Genomic DNA, 21,412 nt, shown 5'->3' on the forward strand with positions numbered 1-21,412 from the left:
ATCTTCAAGGAACCGCTCTCAAATGCAACAACAGGTGGATATTCCGAGCCTTTTTCCTCTGTCACTGGAGAGAAGAAAAGCTGTCACATTGGCAGAAAGAGAGAAAAAAGCATACTGAAGTAACGTCTTGATGTTAAATTAAAAGTGTGTTTTCTTACCGCTCTCTGGTGGGGTGAGGCCAAATCCATCCAATAAATCCATCATTGAAGAAGGTGGACCCAGAGAAGGTTGAACAGACACTGAAGAAGGTAATGAAATTGTATCTAATGAAGAAACCGGCGATTTGTTAACTTGAGTGGATAGTAAGTCTCCGTTCATCGAGTTTGAGCCATTTTGCAAAGGGGCAGGAGTTCCAATCGACAACAAATCCAAAAGAATATCTGCACCAGCTTTCGATGGCTGCATTGTATTACCTGAAACTAAAAAAGTTCAGTAAGAAAAACAAAGAATCAGAAAGATTCGGTAATAATATCATGTTATATCTCCACTCTGTATATTCGGTCGATACAATAGATTGGTTCGGTTTCCGTCTATACCCTGAATAATTATATTTGTTTTTCTTTATAGTGGAGCGGGAAATTATTATAAGTTAGGAAATCTAACCAGGCTCTGCTGAAGAAAGTGTTGAATCGACACCGAGAAGATCTTGAAGGAGGTTGGCAGTGGAAGAGGAAGTAGGGGCAGGAGTATCATCGGAACTCAGGTCGAGTAAATCGACGAGAGGAGCTGCAACTGTTTTAGCAATCCCATTTGGAATATTGAGCGATGCTTTTCCTGAGGTCGATACAGACGTCGGTAAAGAACCGCCTCTCCTTCCACTGAATGTTGCCTCGTCCAGGACAGGCATTCTTTCGACCAATGAAGGTCTGCAAGAATTTTATTCGGTTGTCTTGAATAATTCAGGGCCCTTTGTCAAGAATTTACTAAAAAAACGAGCAAGGAAAATAATTACCTGATATTCTGATGCTTCTGAATAATCGAACCGAACTCCAAAGATCGTTGTTGTAGTTCTAAGAAAAGGCTGCCTTTGTGCTGAACCATCATAGCTTGAATCCTCCTGGAAGTGGAAATAACAAAGCTGATTATCAATGAGAGGTATCTTCACGATGTTACCTAATTTATAAACAAGATTATAGCAACATGGAAAGACCACGGAATTCGTAAAAGATGGTGATGAACAGCAGATTTAGCATAATAATAGTTCAGAAACTTGGTCATAATAAAGAAGAGGAAGCCTAGAGAAGGGTTGGCATACTCCGAACAAGAAGGAAAACGAGATGAGAGCTTTAACAGAGCAATCAGAGCCATTGTTTTAGTCGTGACATCCGACAAGTGATGCTTAATTGCAATCTCTATAACATCCACTGCATCAGATTCTGTTACCTGATGACACAAAGCAGCAAATTTTTCCCGGAAATCTTATGAGAACAAAAAAAACAGTAACTTTGCAAACTAAATATAACTCACAGTATCACTCTCATTGAACAAAACGATCAGTAGCATGAAATTCAGTCACAATCTTATTGTTATGAACACTCCCAATTGTGGGGAAGAAATTAAACAAAAAAAAATGTTGTAGTGTGCAGACAACAAAAGCTGAAATCATTTTCTTCATTTTCCTTTAATTTTGTCTAAGCACACAGTGTCTAACAGAGAAAATATACACAAAATTTACTGCCTGAAGGTTAGTATTTCAAGGATGGAAAAGAGCAACAAACAACGAAAGCAACAAATGTCAAAAGAAAACAGCACAAACGATCAATGAAACGTCCAACATTTGCTTGTAAAGTTCGAAAACGCATGTAGATGTTTTCAGCAAATATTTCATCGACAACACCAATCCAAGGTTTAAAGGGTTTTGCACCTCGAATATCAGTAAAAAAGTAACTCTTGGGTTCAGGATATTACTACTCACAGTGATCGTATCTTCTAAATCAAGCATTCCAGTATTGGTAACCAGAAGATCACCATATTCTCCGATACACCAGACTGCAACTCGAACAAGATTTTCCTGCTCAAACATCAAAGTGAACCTCTTATCTGTCATTTGACTTTAAGTTCCTAAATTTCTGAATTGACAGGATACCCGTATTTGAAAAGATGTCTAATAAAAAGAATAGCGGGGTCTACCTGTTCAGAAGATGTCTGGAATGCTTTGTATAAAGCCCTGACACTATATCCATGAAGAGCGGGAGCATTTGTTATTACAACAATCAGGGCATACCATACGTCATTTTTCACATAATTTCCAGCCTGCAAAGGATGTCATCAATGTCAGAAATCTAAATATGATATAGAACTTATCATGTAGATCCCAACTAAAAGAGGTTTAAACCAAGAAAAGGCAAAGAAAGGCCTTAACATGAGAACTGCAATGTTCCTTTCAAATTCGTTAATAAAGATGGTAAGAGATTTTCTTCTTGAATATCTACACAGGTTTGACATATAGTACATTCCCGGCTTATTCTTTCTAACAGATTATATACTAGCCTCCAGCCAACCATCTCAAATATAGACTGGGAATGGCTAAATGATCAGAAAACATCTGCAACCCACTATTTCAGCATCATTTAATTTGTTTCTGGAAATTTCATACATTTGATCCAATATTTTAGTTTCTTCTTAAGGCAATATATTTCCCTTTACTTCTGATACATAAAGCCCATGAACAATTCTGCACTCTTAACTCTCACAAGAAGATGAAAGAAGAGAAACAAGTGTTAATCCGAGAGACCTACTGCAGTGTACTATACCTTAGAACCCTAGAGCTTGATATTTTGTGAATGCATAAAAACTAGAAATAAGCAATTAAGTTTTAACATACTGAAATGCATATCGAGAAGGAACACTGGGTTATCAGAATCCAGTACTATTCTGCATGACCTATTGATGCAAATAAGCACTTCCAGAAAAACCAAATCCGAAATTATACCTCAGATAGAACCTTTAGCATTTGATCGATGTACCAGTTTTTCTCAGGATAAAACCTAAATCACCACAGAAGAAGTAAAGATAAATAGGCTAAGAACCAGATAAGATATGCTGGAAATGAGAAATCACAAATTGTAGAATTGCATAGTGCCCAATTCAACCATTAACGGCGAACTACAAATTCCATTTATCCAGACCAAAATTTACTTTCCCATAGTTATATGGATTGATTAGTTATCAAACAGAGATCCAATTTTATTATAAATCTGTGCAACTTACTTTTCAACTATGGAACATATCTTCGCAGAAAGATCTCCCTTAAATTCTTCTTCACTTACTTCCAAATACTCAATAAGCTCCTTTGTCAGCGACTTGACATTACTCTCATTTACCAGAAGGTAAATTAGTTCGAGGGCCCTTTTCCGAATTGAAGCATCTGAATCCTAAACAATAATAAAGTAAGGAAGACTTTTCATTTAAGAAGGAGGAACTTTGATATACCAGAACAGAACAATATGGCTATAAAAATTCAAGGTGCACAGCAACGTATTACGGTAGCAAGTGTATTTATCATTGAAGATATCGAAGAAAAATTACATTCAAGCATATGTAGACATTGGAGTTATTGAAGAAAACTTACATTCCATGACCAATAAAGCCAAAAGAAGCAGGGGACAAGAAGAGCAAGACATTGTGGAAGAGAGGAAGCATAATACTTTTGACGGTTCAATCATGTAAATCCAACAAGGAATTCATAGCTTAACAGTGGCGGATGGATTACCTTAACACACTCCAAGATCGTAGCTCTGTGTCTCTGAACTGCTTGTGTATCAACAGTCATAGCCCTCATCAGCATGTTTAGAGCTACATATCTGAGAAAAAAGATTCAAAATATTTCTCGATAGGCCCAGTAGTCAATGAAGAATACATCTCATGTTGGTCTATATTTGAAATTAAGTCCTTTGAATAGGGAAAATCTAAGCTACTGCAAAGTTGACATGAATGAGGCAATTGACGACATCCATAGCCATTATGACCAAGAGAAAATCTCTGTTACTGCAAAGTTTACCCAAATGAGGCAATTGACGACATCCATAGCTATCATGACCAATAGAAACTTTGGAGGATTACTATGTATAAGAAAAAAGGAGATCAACCATGAAATTGCAGCAGAAGCAAATATTATTAGTAATGAATACAAACCTGATATTATTGTCCCGATTGGATAAGAATCTTCCCAAGATATTGATCGCAAGGACACGTAAACCACCATTGTCTTCGATGCTCATTATCGTTTGAACACATTCGTATAGGATAGCATTGCCAGCATTTTTGTTTGACTCGGTTTTTGATGCCACCTAGGACGTATATATAGCATCTCATAAGACAATAATTCTCCGTGATAAAGGATCCGTCGTAGCTAATGCCACAAAAGGAGATTAAAAAAAGCTTATTGCAAGCATTGGATTAGAGGAGAAGAAAAGTGAAAAGTGAAAACCATGATCCATTTAGAGCTAAAAAGGATGATTTATTTTTCTGGAGTCAGTAGTTTGTCCCTCTTACAGAGTAAAAAAGAACCAAAGTCATGAGGGACAAACAAAATTATTTCAAAACCATAATAGGGGAAGCAAACATAGAAGAGCAGGAAAACCTGGGCATTTAACACAACATAGGCATAGGAAAAACTTTTGGATAGACTAAGAATGAACTAACCTGAGCAAGTATATCATTCATATTATCACTGGCCTCCGCATCCCCGTGGCCCAAAGTTCGCAATAGTTTTAGCAATCTGATGTGGAGAAACGGATCAGTAATTCCAGCAACATCATACTCGGGTGAATATGGACTATTTGCAACATCCCTCAGGGTTCTAACTAGTGCTTCTGTGCACCTCTGCCAATTAAAGGAAAAAATGGAAGAACACAGTCAAATCGCCCATTTTTCACCATGATAACGAGGGCAACAAAAAAATGAATTCTCCAATCACTTCGGCTACAGAAAATATCCATGCAAGATTTCCAAGAAGGTCATGAATCTAAAGGAAGACACAAAGAAAATAAGAGCTCAAGAAAAACAAGGATGGTAAAGATTCCAGCAGTAAAAATTCATAAACTGGTGTACATCTTCTTCTAGAATTTCCAAGCAAGAAGGCGTGCATCAAATATAAATTTAAAGGCAACGTAAAACTCCTTTAATCCACTAATAGAAAGTCTGCAGTTTACCTTTCGGAAAAATTCAAGGGCTTCTATGCTGACTTTACAGAGCTCTGTGCAAAGCTGAACTCCTGTCATGAGAACACCATGATGCTTTTCTTTGAGTAAAGCAGCAGCAGGATTAACAAAATTCTCAGCAAGATCTGGAACCTTCCTGATTATCCGTACAGAGCACAGAGCTGCCTGCACGGTGGAAGATTAATCAGTTACAAAACTGAAAATAAAGTGCAGTATGTTTATAGATGCTCAGTCTTCGGATATTTGGAAAGCCCACCAATACCACACAGAATTCACAGTTATCAGCATAACCCTTGTTTATTTAACATTATGCAGGTTTAACGAAGTTTACAAGATTTTCATGCTTTTACAAAGCCGCTCCACCATTTAAAAACCACTAGTTGTCTGAAAGGACATAAAAGTGGACAGGAGAACTCACTTTCTTCCGTATATTTGGATCACGAAATTGAAGTAATCTTTCAACTTCAGGTGCAAGATCACGAGCCATCTCTGCTGAACAAATATTTCCTAAAGCACAGAGAGCGAGTCCCACAATATATTGGTTTGTGTGATTCAGATCTCTGGACATGAGTCAAGGCTATCACATGGGAGAGTTGCAACTATATTTACAAAATACCCAACTCCGAAAAATACTAGTCCACTTATCAAGAAGTTGGCTTGAGAGGGGAAAAAAGACTTAAACCAATTACATGGAACGAAATGAGAGCTACTTCGGCAATTAAACTTAAAAATCTACATCAAGAAGGATACTGTTTCAATGAGTTGGTGACCAGCATTAGTACTTCTTGTCTTTCATCAAGAAGCAACATCAAACCTAGATAACCAATCCTCTTCTCTGGAAATCCAGGAGAAGCAATCAACTTTAGGCATTCCATCTGCCCAAAATGTGTGGGGTAACCAAGCATGTGAATGAACATAAGCTTTGCCAGATTACGGTGGCTGTAATCTTGGTCATTTTCATTAATTGAAGCACGAATATCAGCACATTCTTTCCTTACGACAGCACGCTCCTCAGCCGCAGTTTTACATGCACGTATAGCTCGAATCATGTCCCTGCACCAAGATGGCATTTTTGCACACATTACAATTCCAGTGTAAAAGGATTGGGCTATTAACTGATTCCATACCAGGTAAACAAGAGAGAATATACAAACGGTTCCATTCATAAAAAAGTTCTGAATAAAATTGAAGCAAACTTTAAGAAGCGGAACCTAAAAGTAACCAATAAAGGATAACAAAAACTACATTTGATTTGTCAACAAATGTCATCAGATGACAAACTAAACCTATCTTTCCTGATCAAGTTGAAACAAATCTAGACAGTTTGCATCTGGGCATGGTACAATAATAGAAATTTTGAGAGGCTATTGGCTCTGCTATTCAAAGAATCACGTAGGACATGGTACTATAAGAACGGATTATGTTTGGTAAATATAAATTCAGTATAAAGTAAAACAGCAAAATTTTGCCTTTTGGGGTGCATTAATAGTTCAAATTTTGTAATTTTTATGCTCTTATACTCTTTCGTCCAATCACTGAAATGATTTTGCTCGCAAAAGACACCTAATCATATCTCGTCTCATCTTTTAACAGTTCCACTTGAAGAACACAGAACAGAATACACTTACATGAACAAATCGGCTGATAAATTCTAAGGCATCCAAAGAATACGTCAATTTCAGCTGTCTCGGAAGCTCAATCACTTCTAATTCTCTCTACATTGTCCGAACAACTTCGATTTCAACAACATTTCACCCGTAAAACCAAAAGAACCACGCAACATTTCGTTCCAGAAGCTTGAGGTATAACAATGGTGAAATCTTCTGATTTCAACCGAACACACGGAGACACAAACCCGCGAAATTAAAGGAATCAGAATCATTACAGTTACGATCGGAGCAACAAATCTCGTACCTGAGACGGGTACCGGAAGAGAAGGGATTCATGACTGAATCCAGGGTTTCAATCGGATCCGAAGAGCAAACAATATCGAAGATTACCCAGAGAAATGGATCAAAAAAGATTCCTCCACGATCCGTACGGAAAGCCAAAGATCCGAGCAGCTGAAATTCTCCAACCAAAGAAACGGAGATAGAGATTTTGGATCTGAGAGTTTGCACTTGATTTCTCTTCCTTCACTGGCGATGATGAAAAACAAAAGCTGTGTTTCTCCTTTTCTTTTCCAAGGAAGGAAATGGAGAATTAAATTATTATCATAAACGGAACCAATGGATTCGAACTGAATAATTAAAACTTATACATAACATATCAAAATTAATTCAAAGCCGATTAAAAAAAACTCCGGTTCGGTTCGGTTCGATATATAAACCGAGATGAAAATAAACCAAATTTGACTTAGACTAACTAATTTTTAATTTACCTATCCTTTTTCGATTCAGTTCCATTTAAAATCTAGATTAAATTAAAAAAAAGCAAGAAATACAAGTGAACCAAAACTAATAAAATATAGTTCGGTATGTATGATTTGAGCGATATTCTCTTAATAACAAAACCGGTTTCAAGTGGTCTCTCGCTCCATCATAAGTACGAGACAGAACTGGGCCCACCGGACCCGGTTTTGTGGCCAATATGCTAAAAACCGGTCTAAAGCTGCCGGAAAGAAAGAGAGATCGGTTTAGAGTAGAGTGAGACACGTAGATTTGAAAATCATATGCGGTATCGTATTTGTCATTCGCTCTGTAACTCAGCCGAGTACATACTTTTCCGGACAATTGTTCGATTTTTTTGATAACCGAATCAACCGGTTCGAGGATCAATATACGAATTATGAGCCAAAAAATGGCATTTAAACCCATACTCGAAAGTAGAAATTGCCTTTCATTATAGATATGTTAAATATATTGTACAAATTGAAGCTTTGAAACAATTCAAAGATTCGTTAATTTAACAGTTACAAAGATAAATTAGTGGACAAAATTACTTTAAGTAAATTATTATAAATTAGTTACTGGATTGAAGAGAAAATGAGAGATAACCCCAAACACACCATCACCATACATATATGCATGCATACATGCATGCATGTGTGTATATGTGCACATATGTATACATGTAAACAGATGGAAACAAAATGAGATTTAAGAGGAGAGAGAAGATGAATTAAGAGAGTAGTTTACACACAACACCATATACAAACCAAAGGGGGACAGAAACTCAACGATGCAAATATCATCCTCAGGCAAGACAGAACTACATATGACTCAACAAAACAGCAGATCTTGTTCTTGCTATATATATATATATATATATATAAGTGTGTGTGTGTGTGTGTGTGTGGACCTGTCCATACTGTTTTCCTTCTTCTCTCTCTCTCTCTCTCTCATTCTCACATGGAGACCTAAATCCTGGGTTTCTTTCAGTTTTTTTACCAGATATCAAATTGACAAGCAAAGGAGATTACGAATTTTGTATGTACAGAAACAAACACCGAATGTATCAGTCCAAGTATAGTTCTCTTTCCATAATGTCCTCATTGATCAGGCAGTGCTTTCAAAGGAAACTTTCAAGGGAGTAGAGTACCTGGGCTTTGCATTCGAAGCATTACCAAGGCCTTGAAGAAGTTTCTCCACGTCGGATACGTCGTCCAAGAAGTACTTTGCTTTGCTCGGCTTTCTCCCTACCGTGCAGGCGAATATCTCCGGAGAAGAAACGGGTGAGGATCGGGCCGTGAGAGTGCTTGTGATGCTCTCGAACATATCTTCATCCGACCTGTCATCCCCTATGCATACCACGAAATCCGGTGGGTTCCCATTTTCAGACATCCTGTTCAGAACTTTCTCCGTGACAACTCCTTTGCTTACTCCCTGTTCGTTACAAAAGAATCTGGTCAGAAAGATGGAACGGAGCAATGTGAAAACGGGATCCGATTCATAAACGCGTCATCTACCTGTGGCTTAACTTCCACAATGTTGCGGCCTCTGTTTACTACGACGGGTTCGTTCACAAGAACGGCTTCTAGGTGGTTCAATAGCTCCTTGGCTTGACAAGAACCAAAGTCTGGATCCGCATCTTGATGATGCCATACCAGAGCACTGTCTTTCGGCTCTATATTTGATCCATCTGTGGTCTCTGTATATACTCTCATAATCGGTTCCACGATTTTCTTCCATTCAAGATTTTCAGAAAACCCGCTTGTCTCCCAGTCAGATGAATTGCTCCACCTGCATCGAAATCACAAAGATTGTTTCCAATCATTTGTCACAAATTCTTCAGAAACTACGGATTTAAGATAACGAATTAGTAGCATACCTTATGAAATACCCGTGCTCGGAAGCTATTCCAAGATTCTCACATGGTGAAAGCCACTCAGTCAACGATGCCCTACCCCTCCCACTAATAACAAATACAGTGTTTTTAGGATCACTGCAAAGGATCTCCAATGCAGATGCAACCTCCGGGCTCAGGGACTTGACAATTGCTGTTTCGGGGACTAGAGTGCCATCATAGTCAAGAAATATCGCCCTACTGCTCGATCTTCTATATGCAGAAACGACATTTTCAGTGGACAGCTTCCTGAAATTAGGGGAAAGAGACACGAGCCTAAACCCAAGACCCCAACCCACTCCCCAGCACCGTTTGCTGTAATGATCACGACACGCCCTCTCTAAATCCTGCGAAAAGCTGCGCGCCCAGTAAGCCACATCGTGCGAACTAACGTAGTTATAGTGCTTTTCATGCCGTAGCTGCTTCTCCAAATCAGACATAGTGACCGCCAAAAATAACGCCTCGGCTACAGCATCGATATTCCATGGATTAACCCTGATTGCACCACTCAGAGATGGTGAACAACCCATGAACTCAGACACGACAAGTGTGCTTGTTCGAGGAGTATCCGCACTAATTCCCAAGGCTTGATCCATACAAGGAGTTCCCTGTCTGCAAACAATGTACTTGTACGGAACTAAGTTCATCCCATCCCTCACTGCATTAACTATACAGCATTCTGCCAGTGCATAATAGGCAGACTTCTCATACCGGGGAACAGGACGATCAATCAGAACAACAGGCTCATAATCAGGTGAACCATAACGCTCGTTGATCCTTTTGACGGTAGAGTATGTCTCCTTTTTTGCTTCTTGGACATCCTTACCCGATCCCCTGGCCGGGTTGATAATCTGAATAAGGACTATTTTACCTTGAATACTAGGATATTGCCGTAGGAGCTGCTCCAAGGCCAATAATTTTAGGCTTATACCTTTAAATATGTCCATGTCATCGACACCAAGAATTACCTTTTTACCTCGATACTTCTGTTGGATCTCTTTCATTTTTTCAGCAGTAGATGGAAGATTCAGAACCGATTCCAGCCTACCCATGTGGATACCGACAGGAAGAATCTTAAGATAAACTGTACGGCCTAGGTAGTCAACAGCAATATGTCCTCTCTTAGATTCATAGCCCAATCCAAGCATTCTACAGCAACACGATAAGAAATGGCGTGCATAATCAAAGGTGTGAAAACCAATAAGATCGCAATTTAAGAGTCCCCTAAGTATTTCCTCTCGAACAGGCAAGGTTCGATAAATTTCTGACGAAGGAAATGGACTGTGGAGGAAGAAACCAAGCTTAACCCTGTGAAAACGCTTCCTCAGAAACGTTGGGAGAACCATTAGATGATAGTCATGAATCCAGACATAATCTTCCTCCTGAGTAATCACTCCCATCACCTTGTCTGCGAATATTTTGTTGGCAGAAACATATGCCTGCCAAAGAGCACGATCGAAACGATCACCATGATCGGGGCACATGGGTAGCATGTAATGGAACAGCGGCCACATATGCTGTTTACAGAAGCCAAGGTAGAATTTTTTCTGCACGTCTTGTGGCAGAAATGTCGGTATGCAGTTGAATTCCTCTAGAAGTTTCTGGGAAACTTCATCTTGCTCGCTAACATCTACATCAACCTTAAGTGATCCAACATATATGACTTCTGTGGCAGAAGAAAAGCCATCCTTGAGATGCAGCAAGATAGAATCTTTGTCTGGGCTGAATCCCCACTTTCCAGTTTCCAAATCCCTTTTTGCATTCAGAGGAAGAAAGTTAGCTACTATGATCTTCCGCTCACGTGGACGCAATGAACTGATGTCTGAATCACCAGCATTGACGCCATATTCATCCACATCAGAGATGATTCCGGGAACAGTCATCACTCTTGGAAGAGCTCTCGGTGTCTGAGGAATATCCAAAAGATCACCGGAAGCCAAATCGAAAAGATTTCCGTACGATTTTGAACCCATTACTGGAGAAAAGAACCACAAAGGCACACACTTTCAAATCCCAAAAAAGCTCCCGAGCCAAAATGGTTCATGCCTAAAAAAAATTTTAAAAAGGTCCATTTCATTAGCATTTGCAACAAAACATGGAGCATGGCTGCAGCTCATCAATGGAATTAATCAGTCTATATACAAGAAAATGAGATATCAATCCATTTGGCGAAACTTCTACGAGCACAAGTCCAAAGATACAGGGAGAGAAAGGAACTAGCTTGGAGGCGTTGAAGTAAAACATCAATCAAATTGGTGAAACTTCTACAAGCACAAGTCCATAGATTTCGAACATGCAAAGAAACACAAGCAGGTGAACAAAGTACTGTGAAGAAAACTACAGAAGGAAATAAAGCGGAATGCAGCTAATTCATGATATACGTAGTGAACAGAGCATAACAAAGAATCAAATTCAGGGACAAGGATCACATGACGTTAAAAATCTCCAGATCTCAACTGGGTTGAATTCAACGTTGAATAATTTCAGACAATCATTTTTTTGGGTAAAATTTTCAGACAATCTTATTAGTCAAACTCAAAGGACTAAACTTTTCAAACCACGACAAAGGAATATCTCAGCTAACAGATGATTAACCAGTAACCAAATCACCAAGAACATACAGCTAATGCACCCAATTCTATAATACTCATTAAATTTGAAATCGACGAGGAAAAATAGTGAGCCCCCATTCTTCATGTACTAAATTTGACTGATGATAATTGAATTTCAAATCCCGACAAAATAGTTCGATCCACGACCATATAAAAAAAACTACGGATCCGAAAAAAGTTCTGTAGATAAAATCACTTGACAATTTTATTTGACGCATCAAAGATTTTTTTTTTCATTCCCACATAACAAAAACTCACCGAACGGTTCATCAGGCCAAAAAAAAAAAAACCGAAATCCAGCAAATTTGAGAAATCCAATCCTTTGATTTGACCAGAAATCCCATATCCCTAGGGATTTTACCCCGAAACGAAACATAAAATCGGCAGATTCATCGAAAATAAGACCTAAAGCGACTCAAATTCGAAGGCAGACCGCACAGAAAAGGTGTAAAGAAGCATAATCTTTTCACAAAAGAAAAGTCGAAGGTGTGCACCAAGACGCGAGGAATCTCCGACGCTGATCTTCCAACAGAGTTCTTCTCGGCCGCAGCTCCACCGTGACCGGCGTTCAAATGTTATCGAAATCCACGGAAGAGAGAGAGAGAGAGAGAGAGAGAGAGAGAGAGAGAGAGAGAGAGAGGGAGAGAGAAGCATAATCTTTTCACAAAAGAAAAGTCGAAGGTGTGCACCAAGACGCGAGGAATCTCCGACGCTGATCTTCCAACAGAGTTCTTCTCGGCCGCAGCTCCACCGTGACCGGCGTTCAAATGTTATCGAAATCCACGGAAGAGAGAGAGAGAGAGAGAGAGAGAGAGAGAGAGAGAGAGAGAGATGGATAGACACGAAACTATACATACATACTATATACCGAATTCAATACTGAACTATCACACTTATTTTGTTTTCTTTTTTATTTATTTATTTTTGGGTCAGACTTCGATTTACCAATTTGTTTTCTTTTTCTCAGTTTACTTTTGCATTTCCACTCAGTCATGTCATTTAAAATATTTTCCAATTAATATTATATCATATATACATCGATTGTTAATTTTTATGACAGCGGAAATTTTCTTAGTGTATAACTACCAAAATAAATTTACCGATTATGTTAACCAATGAAAATATTATGTAACGTACAAAAAAATTGCATCAGAGTTTTATAAAATGAAATTTTGGCATTTATATTATACAATTAAAATGAAAAGATAAGATCATATGGGTTCTTTCATGTTTTTTTTATTTTTTATTTTGGTAGCTGAATTATATTAATGTATACGGGGGATGGGAGTGGGATTTTGTAACTCGGGATTTTTGTGATTATGATGGTATCCAATACATTTTGTAGGTGCAATTATTGCACTCACTCCATATACAATATGCAGTTAAATATTTTAAATTAATTTATCCTTCTTCTATGATTTTATATCTCATTATCATATTTCGGGCATCAAATTTAAAATATAACGATTTTTCAGCATACATTTATCCAATGAATTCATAGATGTCATATCTACATGTATATATGTATTAACTTTGTTTTATTAAAAATAAATATAGAATTGAGATTAGTTTTAATTAATTTAAACTAACCTTCATAAATTTAGCGTTAATTCTAGTACGGTTGTGTTAAATAATTAAGATTAATCTTAACAAATTTAGTGTTATAAAAAATCTTATTTCAATATTTACTTTAATTTTTTTTATTACATGTTTTCGTCGTTTTTAATGGATATTTCTGTATTCGATGACAAAAAAAATAATCCAATGAAAAAAGAAACTAAATCATAAACGGGAAAATTAATAATACTCAAATTATTAACAAAAAAGTTGGTCGAAGTAAAAGACAAATAACCCCATGATGCAATATTAAATATGTACTTAGATTAGTTTATTTGTGATTGTATAACATTGGACGAACGTTAATTTTTTAATGACATTATCTTTTAAATCTTGGTTTTTGTGCGATCCGACCAAACCCAATCAATTTGCACTATTTTTTCCCCATGAAATATATCCACGTTTTTTATCCAATAGGTTTTTTGGAAATTGGAAAATTATCATTTTTCAATTAAAAAAAGTTATGCTTCTATCCCTTTATTTGTTCTATTTAACATAAAACAATTCTTTTTGTAGATTAATTTATTAATATAACTAGTAAAAACCATATCATTAATAAAAAAAGATGAGATTAAGAGATTTTAATGCAAACGAATTGTGACGATCAAAGTTTAAATTACATATACATAATAAGAGTCATTAATAATTTTGATTATTGATGAATGGACATCCTACTAAAAATATTTAAATTTATAAGTATATCTTTATTTAGATTACAATTACGATAATGTAATTAATATTGTTTGGAAAAAAAAAAGGAGATTACAGAGTGGAAGGGAAGGCTAATCCGGACGGCAATGTGATGAGTTGGTGAAACCAAAGGTTATATAACTATTAATAAATAACATTATCCTCTCCAAATAGAATTTGTCTCTATGCTTATCCTTTCCCAATCATACTATCACTTAATGCAAAAATTATTTATTTATATAATTTAATCAAAATTCTTGGTCAGAGGCTGCTAGCACATATTAAATAATGTCAAATATCAAGACATGCCATAGATGATAAGTGCTAAAACATCCTCAATTAATGGCAGTTAAAATGGAAAAAAAAATACTTCTATTATATATATGAAGAACATGGTTTTAGAGTTTTGTGTTTGTTTAATGAATGTTATTTTATCAATTAGATGTAAATTTTTAAAAAAAAACATCTGATATATCACAATTAAGATATTTAAATGTTTAAAATAAAATATTAATTTCGGATGTATTATATTGTTTTTGGATATATCTTCGTTAATATATATCAAATTCCGTCCAATCAACACTTTGGAACATTATTTGGTTAAAAAAATATGATGTTTTAATGTAAAATAATCTACATGGCATGATCGCAGACATTCCCATTTTATAATATTTATTTATTTATTTGATGAATTTGTATTAAGACTTATTATTTTTGGAATTTCATGAAAAGTTATTACTATTTTCGTAATACCAAACTCACGCCAATTATAAATTCATTTTAAAATTAAATATTAAAAATAAAAATAAATAGAAAAAACGTGTTTATGTATGAAAGAAAGGGAATCAACAATTCAATTGGCTGAATAAAAAAAGTGACATGAGTGTTTGTTCGTCTTGTACCTTGTAATAATAATATTTTATATAAAAGAAAGTATATTCGTAATTTGTATTATTTATTTAATAACATTCAAAGAATAAAACCTTCTAAACCACAATTTTATCTATTTTCCCATTAAAATAATATTAAATAATGAATTATTATGTGGAAATTTTAAACGGAAATATTAAAATGTCAACCTATGTTATTTTTTACTTTATTTTTATTTTTATCTCAAGCTTCTTCAAAGCCTACAAAATGGATAAGCATCAAAACATCATGCCTTAACGACTTCAGTCCTACATTATAGTTTACGAAAGTACCCTTTCCTGCTACGATATTTTGATATAGAAACTTGAATAAATGTGATGACAATTGCGTAATTACCTATATCCCTTCACGCCACAATTAAGTTGAATTAACATTTGGATTTTATTTTAAATGACGTCAGCTTTTTTTAACATGAAAAAATAAGGTCAACCATATTAGGAGAAACATTTTTTTTTATCAAATTCAATCTAAAATAATTATATATAATTATTTTTAAACCAAATGTAATAATTCTACAATCTTTATAAATAAAATATTTAATTTTTAATAAAATGTATAAAATTAAAATTTATCAAAATTTTAATTTGAATTATTTTTCAATATCTGTTAAAATTAAAAAAAAAATATTAAACATTAAATTTGATTTATATAAAATGAAAATTCTAATTTTATTTATTTTTCAATGTATGTTAAAAACATTTATTTTTACCATTATTTTATATATTTATAATATTTTAATTGGATATCTAAATCAAATTTAATTTCAAATATAAATCAACAACAAATTTAATACTCGAGTCAACAGTAGGAAAAAAATAATATCATTGCTTAAAACAATTTTTTATATATTGATATAGAAAAATAGAACTAAAGATTTTTTAGAAAATTCTTCTTATTTATCTGATAATCATGTTTAGATTGAGGGGTTATGGATGAATACGGGCCTTGGGTCAATTAGGCACGTGGTCGACACGGTGATTAGGGCCCACCCTTATCCGTTTCGCCGCGTTTCTCGGTAAGCCTATTATTCACGCGCGGGCCCAGATTTTTTTCCCATGACGCGGGACCCACGTGGTTGTTCGACGACTTCTCATAAATTAGCACGAATGCCCTCATAGTTATCACATTATTTCGAATCTACTCTAGACTTTTGTATTGAACAATTTAGTCCTCCAAATTTGTAGCTATTCTTAAATAGGAAATACGGTCAGAACATAGCCCGGATCGAACTCGTGAGGAAGCACGCTCATATTTGTTTCTGCTATTTTAATTCGACTACCTAATATTTTTCTCTTAGAATTTATTTAATTAGATACATTAATCTATTTTTCATTTATTTAAAAAGTACAGAGATGTATTAATTTATATTTTTGTTTATATAATATTTTAGATAATTGGTTAGGGTAACAACTATCTGTTATGTGATTAGGCAAACACATACATAATTATCAAGTGTTTATGTTAATATGTTATAAAGATTCACCATCGGAAATTTTCAAGTGATAGTTACCATTATACCCTGCCTTTATCATCCAAGATTTAGGGTACCGACCTATTCTACGTTCTAAGCTATTTTTTAGTTTGCTACATGGAAAATATTATAAAAAAATTTAAAATCTAGAGAAAAATACACTATTGGTTATTCTATCAATAAAATTTGAAATTGTAAATTATTTTTAAAAATATAAACTGTTTTAATAAATTAACCAAACATCACACACGGCCATCATTTGTGTTAACATGTAAGAAATGCTATTTAAAAAAATCATGTTTTTAAATAAATCAAGAAAAAATCCATATTTTTTTCTTTATTGTATTGTAGAGACAGGAATTAAAACCCAAGTTTTGGTGGTTTGATAATAACAGAGCATGCAAAAATATGTTTTTATCAATTCGAATTCAAACGTGAAAAAGAGTGTTTAGATAAATAAAATTTTATTTTTGATAACGGCTAATTCCGGATGTGGAAAATTAGGTGGATCGAATGTCTATTTAATCTATTGGTTATAAAAAAAAGTAGGAATTATATGAATTTTAATGTGATTAGGATGATTAGAAAGAAGATCGATTTTAGGTAAATACGAAATTTTATACAAACCATATACTTTTGCGTTAGTTTAACTTATACATCATCTATATTGTATTCATATAATGTTATCGTATTATATGGTATTGCTTGAGAATACTTTTTTTAATGTAAAGCCCAACTTTAAAATTAGGTACTTTGGGTCTCTCGGATCTCCACTTCTCTCTTAATTTTATTTTGTTTATTGATTTTTTTTTTGTCGTAATTTGATTTAATTTAATATTAATAATTTTTTGTATTATCTGGAAAAAAAATAAATATTAAGGTGGAAATAAAACTAGTGGCATTTGATTGATGGCCATAATAAGACTTTGCACGACTGTTTTTATCCACTCCTAACACCCATGTCCTTTTCACACCTTTCACTAGTTTAATTATTTTTTTGTTTTTTACTCATAATTTATTAACAACGTGTAATATTTTATTTCTTTCATTAAAATAAATATTTCAGCTTAATCCAAAGTTGGAGATATTAAATACTTAACAAAAACTTTAACTATATTGACAAAGACTTCAAAAGCATGAAACCATATAAAAAAATGTTTGGCAAAATAGACGTCTTAGTTGCTTAGAAGACAACAAATATATAGAAAACGTGGAATATTTTTTTTTGTTACAACTTTGGATTAAAAAAAAAGGGGGTAAAAATGTGATTCCAATCAATAAATATATATGATATGAATGCATATCAACTATTGCCCTTTAGACCCATTTTATTCCATAATGTATTTTCCTCTTAATTAGTTGTCAATATATATCTTCGATATTTGGCTCTAATAACAATTAATATCCCAGTATCCATCCTCTTGCAAATGATAAAAAAAAATAAAGTAATGAAAACCATGAATAAAAGAGTTTATATAAAATATATGATCACAAAGATATTATAAATGAGTTATGAATTGCAATTCACATATGGCGCTGATATAAGTACATGAAAATGTGATTTTTTTTAAATCGAAATTAAAATTTTGAATAGTAATTTGACAAAAATAATTATATAAATGATATTTTAATTGTTATGGTTGGTCCGTCGTTATTCAAAATTGCTCAAGTAATTAAACTCGACTAAAATTGTAAGTGATACTATATGGAAATTGGAAGAAGCATAACAAGTTATATTTGCATACAAGATAAAATTTTGAAACAACCGGGGAGTATTTAATATATCTTTTTTACATTTTCACTTGTTCCTGCCAAAAACAAAAATAAACAAACAAATAATTAAATCACTTAATTATATGGAAAAATGAAATAATGAGATTTTGTATGTATGTATGTATGTATGTATGTATGTATGTATGTATGTATGTATGTATGTATGTATGTATGTATGTATGTATGTATGTATGTATGTATGTATGTATGTATGTATGTATGTATGTATGTATGTATGTATGTATGTATGTTGCATTTTTTTTGCTTTAATTTATAATGATATTTTTATTATAAATGTATAATTTATATTTGACCAATTCGGTAAATTTATGCATGCACACTTGCATACACAAATGTATTGCATTGACATTATAACAATAACTTTTTCCTTCGATTTATTTTTTAGATTTGGATATTAATCACCATGCAAAACAAAATAAACTATATTATCTTCCAGGTCTATATATATGTACATATATATATAGAGAGAGAGAGAGGTGTGTGGCAGATTACGTGCCGGTTTATACAAGTTATATATATAGTCATGCCGACGAAATAGGTCTGACCAATTTGAAGCTGAAAACAAACATTTTAAATTGAACTTTTTTATTAATTAAGTATATCGATTTAAAATTGCAATTTCAAGTGTGAAATGTGATTGTTAGAGATGAATGTAGAGCTAAATAACAGTGGAATATATTAAGAAATAATTTTTAAAACACAAGATACTAGGTTTATATAAAAAAAATTGCCGGCGAAAATACACAAGAAAACAGTCGCACCTTTAACAAAAAAAAAAACAGTCGCACAATGAAAAAAGAAAACCAAAACAATGTATGAATAAAGATAGAGAATAATTCTATAAAGTCTATGATTTACATGGTCTAAGTGAAAAAAAAATCAAAATAAACTAAAATATCTAATAAAATATATATAAATATATATGTGTTTGTGTGTGTGTGTAATTACAAAAGTCATATTTATTTGACTTGGATGATGGTCCATGAGGAAGACAGGATGTCGTTGAAGAGGATATATAGATATGGTCGGTTTGGTGGTATGATTTAAATTTAAAGCATTTTATTTGATGGACCTTTAAGACTTTGGACCAAATATATATATAAAGGGCAACAGTTCTAGGACGGTAGCGATGGGGCTTCTTGACTCCACCGGTGGTTGAGGCAGACTTAAGAGCAGCCTAAAACAAGAACACAACAATGACAGGTAATACTGTAGATCTCATCAAAATCACCACACCAACTCAAAAGATTACGACAAATCATATACTTTGGTAGCAAACTGCTTCCTTGGGGCCTTCCCTCCAGTGGACTTACGAGCTGTTTGCTTCGTACGAGCCATCTGTTCATAAGCAAAACGTCAGTAAATCATCACACTTCCTAAACTCCAATCAAAAGGTAACTCAGAAGCTGGCGATTACCAAATACAATTACCATACGCCTGATAAAAAGTATCCATCAAAGCCAAATAAAGTTATGGAAAACAGAGCTAAATTCATCATTCAACAGGAACCGCGCTAGGGCAGATCCAGACCATACCCCCAATTGTCGAACACAGAAGAGCATCATCTATGACATCTCTAAGCAAACAGATACCAATCAAGTTTACTACGAGCAACAGGAACAGCAAACAACAATGTCTTCCGGTGGAAAACCAGATACTCGATTTACATGCCCTAATCTAAACCCTACAACTACCAGCAACTCTACCATTTCATTTCGACAATCAAATCATTGACAACGACACAGAGCGGTACATATATCAAGAGGCCTAAATTCGTAAAATTTATAAAATCGTACCTGATCTTCTTCCTACGAATCCCTATCTCCTTCACATCGATCCCTTCAGCTCTGAACATAGCAACAAAAAACCTTCAAAGACAACGTCTTTGGATCGTATTTATAAATAACGATGGCGATCGAGCGGTTATTATGGCTTGTCACTGTGTTTTCCTCGTTTTTAAATCGACGGTCATAAAAGCCACAAGTTATGTTTTCTCGACCCAATCTGACGGCTGAAATCAAATATTTACCGGTGTGACAACGATCACCGCTACGTGGGATTAAATGAAAAGTTTTCTTGTTAAACACGGATTTAAAATCTAATTACAAACGCAGTAAACCGGGCTATTTCCGAATAATATTCAGAAATGCAAACATATTCAATTGAGATTAGACTAATAACCGACCTGTCCAATGTTCAATAGAAAACATGCCCAGTCTTTTAATTGATTTTGAAACTGTTATAAATATTGTAAAACCTAAAACTTTTTTGTAACTCTGGGCCTGAAAAAAGCCCAATATAATATTACATGCCTTTATAAATACTGAGCCTGTGTAATAAGCGATTGGGTTTTTGTTTTTCTTTTTTCATTTTGTCTCTGACCGTCGTCCCCTCAAAAAGAGTTTTGACGGCTGTGGGCACGAAACTTTCGATTTTGCTGAGGAGAGGTTTCGGGGAAGCGAAGGTATGGCTCTCTCTTCTTCTGTCTCTGATCTTAGATCGCTATGTTATTGATTGTTTTTCCACTGTGGGCGTAGCTGTTAATGTTGTGAAGTTGTCCGATTTGGAGTTTAGATTACGGCGTATTGGTATTGCTTAGATCGAGTATCTGACCGTGGGCTGCGATGATTTCCTGTTTAAATTCCATTTGATCTCTGTAAAGCTTCGGATCGGTGTTTCCCCTGGATGTAGCACATGGAATCTTTGGTGTTTGGCAATCAGGGTTTTTGCTTTGTTATGTATGCTCAATTTGATTCGATTTGTGAGGCCTCCTTGAGGTCGATCCAGTTTTGTTGATGCATTGAGTTAGGTTCAAAGGGACTCTGTCTCTGGATAATGTCAGGCATATGATT

At 34.6% G+C, this 21,412-nt stretch overlaps 2 protein-coding genes across 5 annotated transcripts in view; both read right to left on the reverse strand.

Moving 5' to 3' along the window:
• LOC104819479 (AP-1 complex subunit gamma-2) overlaps positions 1-7,369 on the reverse strand; it is an 8,676-nt gene extending 1,307 nt beyond the window's left edge. The window contains exons 1-17 of one of the 3 annotated variants that reach the window (XM_010549587.1): positions 7,077-7,369; positions 6,791-6,877; positions 5,913-6,215; positions 5,581-5,722; positions 5,154-5,327; positions 4,645-4,824; positions 4,135-4,289; positions 3,713-3,803; positions 3,211-3,374; positions 2,933-2,987; positions 2,131-2,253; positions 1,916-2,011; positions 1,256-1,383; positions 953-1,057; positions 604-866; positions 159-419; positions 3-64 (exon numbers count right to left, since the gene is read on the reverse strand). In XM_010549587.1, coding sequence (XP_010547889.1) covers positions 3-64; positions 159-419; positions 604-866; positions 953-1,057; positions 1,256-1,383; positions 1,916-2,011; positions 2,131-2,253; positions 2,933-2,987; positions 3,211-3,374; positions 3,713-3,803; positions 4,135-4,289; positions 4,645-4,824; positions 5,154-5,327; positions 5,581-5,722; positions 5,913-6,215; positions 6,791-6,792 — 2,304 coding nt within the window. In that variant the 5' untranslated portion in view covers positions 6,793-6,877; positions 7,077-7,369. The remainder of the gene's footprint in view (positions 1-2; positions 65-158; positions 420-603; positions 867-952; positions 1,058-1,255; positions 1,384-1,915; positions 2,012-2,130; positions 2,254-2,932; positions 2,988-3,210; positions 3,375-3,712; positions 3,804-4,134; positions 4,290-4,644; positions 4,825-5,153; positions 5,328-5,580; positions 5,723-5,912; positions 6,216-6,790; positions 6,878-7,076) is intronic. The other 2 variants (XM_010549578.1, XM_010549570.1) reach the window with 2 other exon arrangements.
• A 778-nt stretch (positions 7,370-8,147) lies between these two features.
• LOC104819496 (probable alpha,alpha-trehalose-phosphate synthase [UDP-forming] 10) lies at positions 8,148-12,890 on the reverse strand. Of its 2 annotated transcripts, none has more exons than XM_010549608.1 (4): positions 12,748-12,890; positions 9,432-11,492; positions 9,070-9,343; positions 8,148-8,986 (listed from the first exon to the last, which is right to left on the reverse strand). In XM_010549608.1, exons 2-4 carry the CDS (start codon positions 11,417-11,419, stop codon positions 8,660-8,662), a joined length of 2,589 nt encoding a protein of 862 aa, XP_010547910.1. In that variant the 5' UTR covers positions 11,420-11,492; positions 12,748-12,890; the 3' UTR covers positions 8,148-8,659. The 2 variants fall into 2 exon arrangements, with proteins under 2 accessions (XP_010547910.1, XP_010547901.1); XM_010549599.2 differs by lacking the exon at positions 12,748-12,890 and adding an exon at positions 12,553-12,704.
• Positions 12,891-21,412: the final 8,522 nt, after the last annotated feature.

This window comes from Tarenaya hassleriana, unplaced genomic scaffold (genome assembly GCF_000463585.1).
Source record: "Tarenaya hassleriana unplaced genomic scaffold, ASM46358v1 Cleome1, whole genome shotgun sequence".
Taxonomy (NCBI): domain Eukaryota; kingdom Viridiplantae; phylum Streptophyta; class Magnoliopsida; order Brassicales; family Cleomaceae; genus Tarenaya; species Tarenaya hassleriana.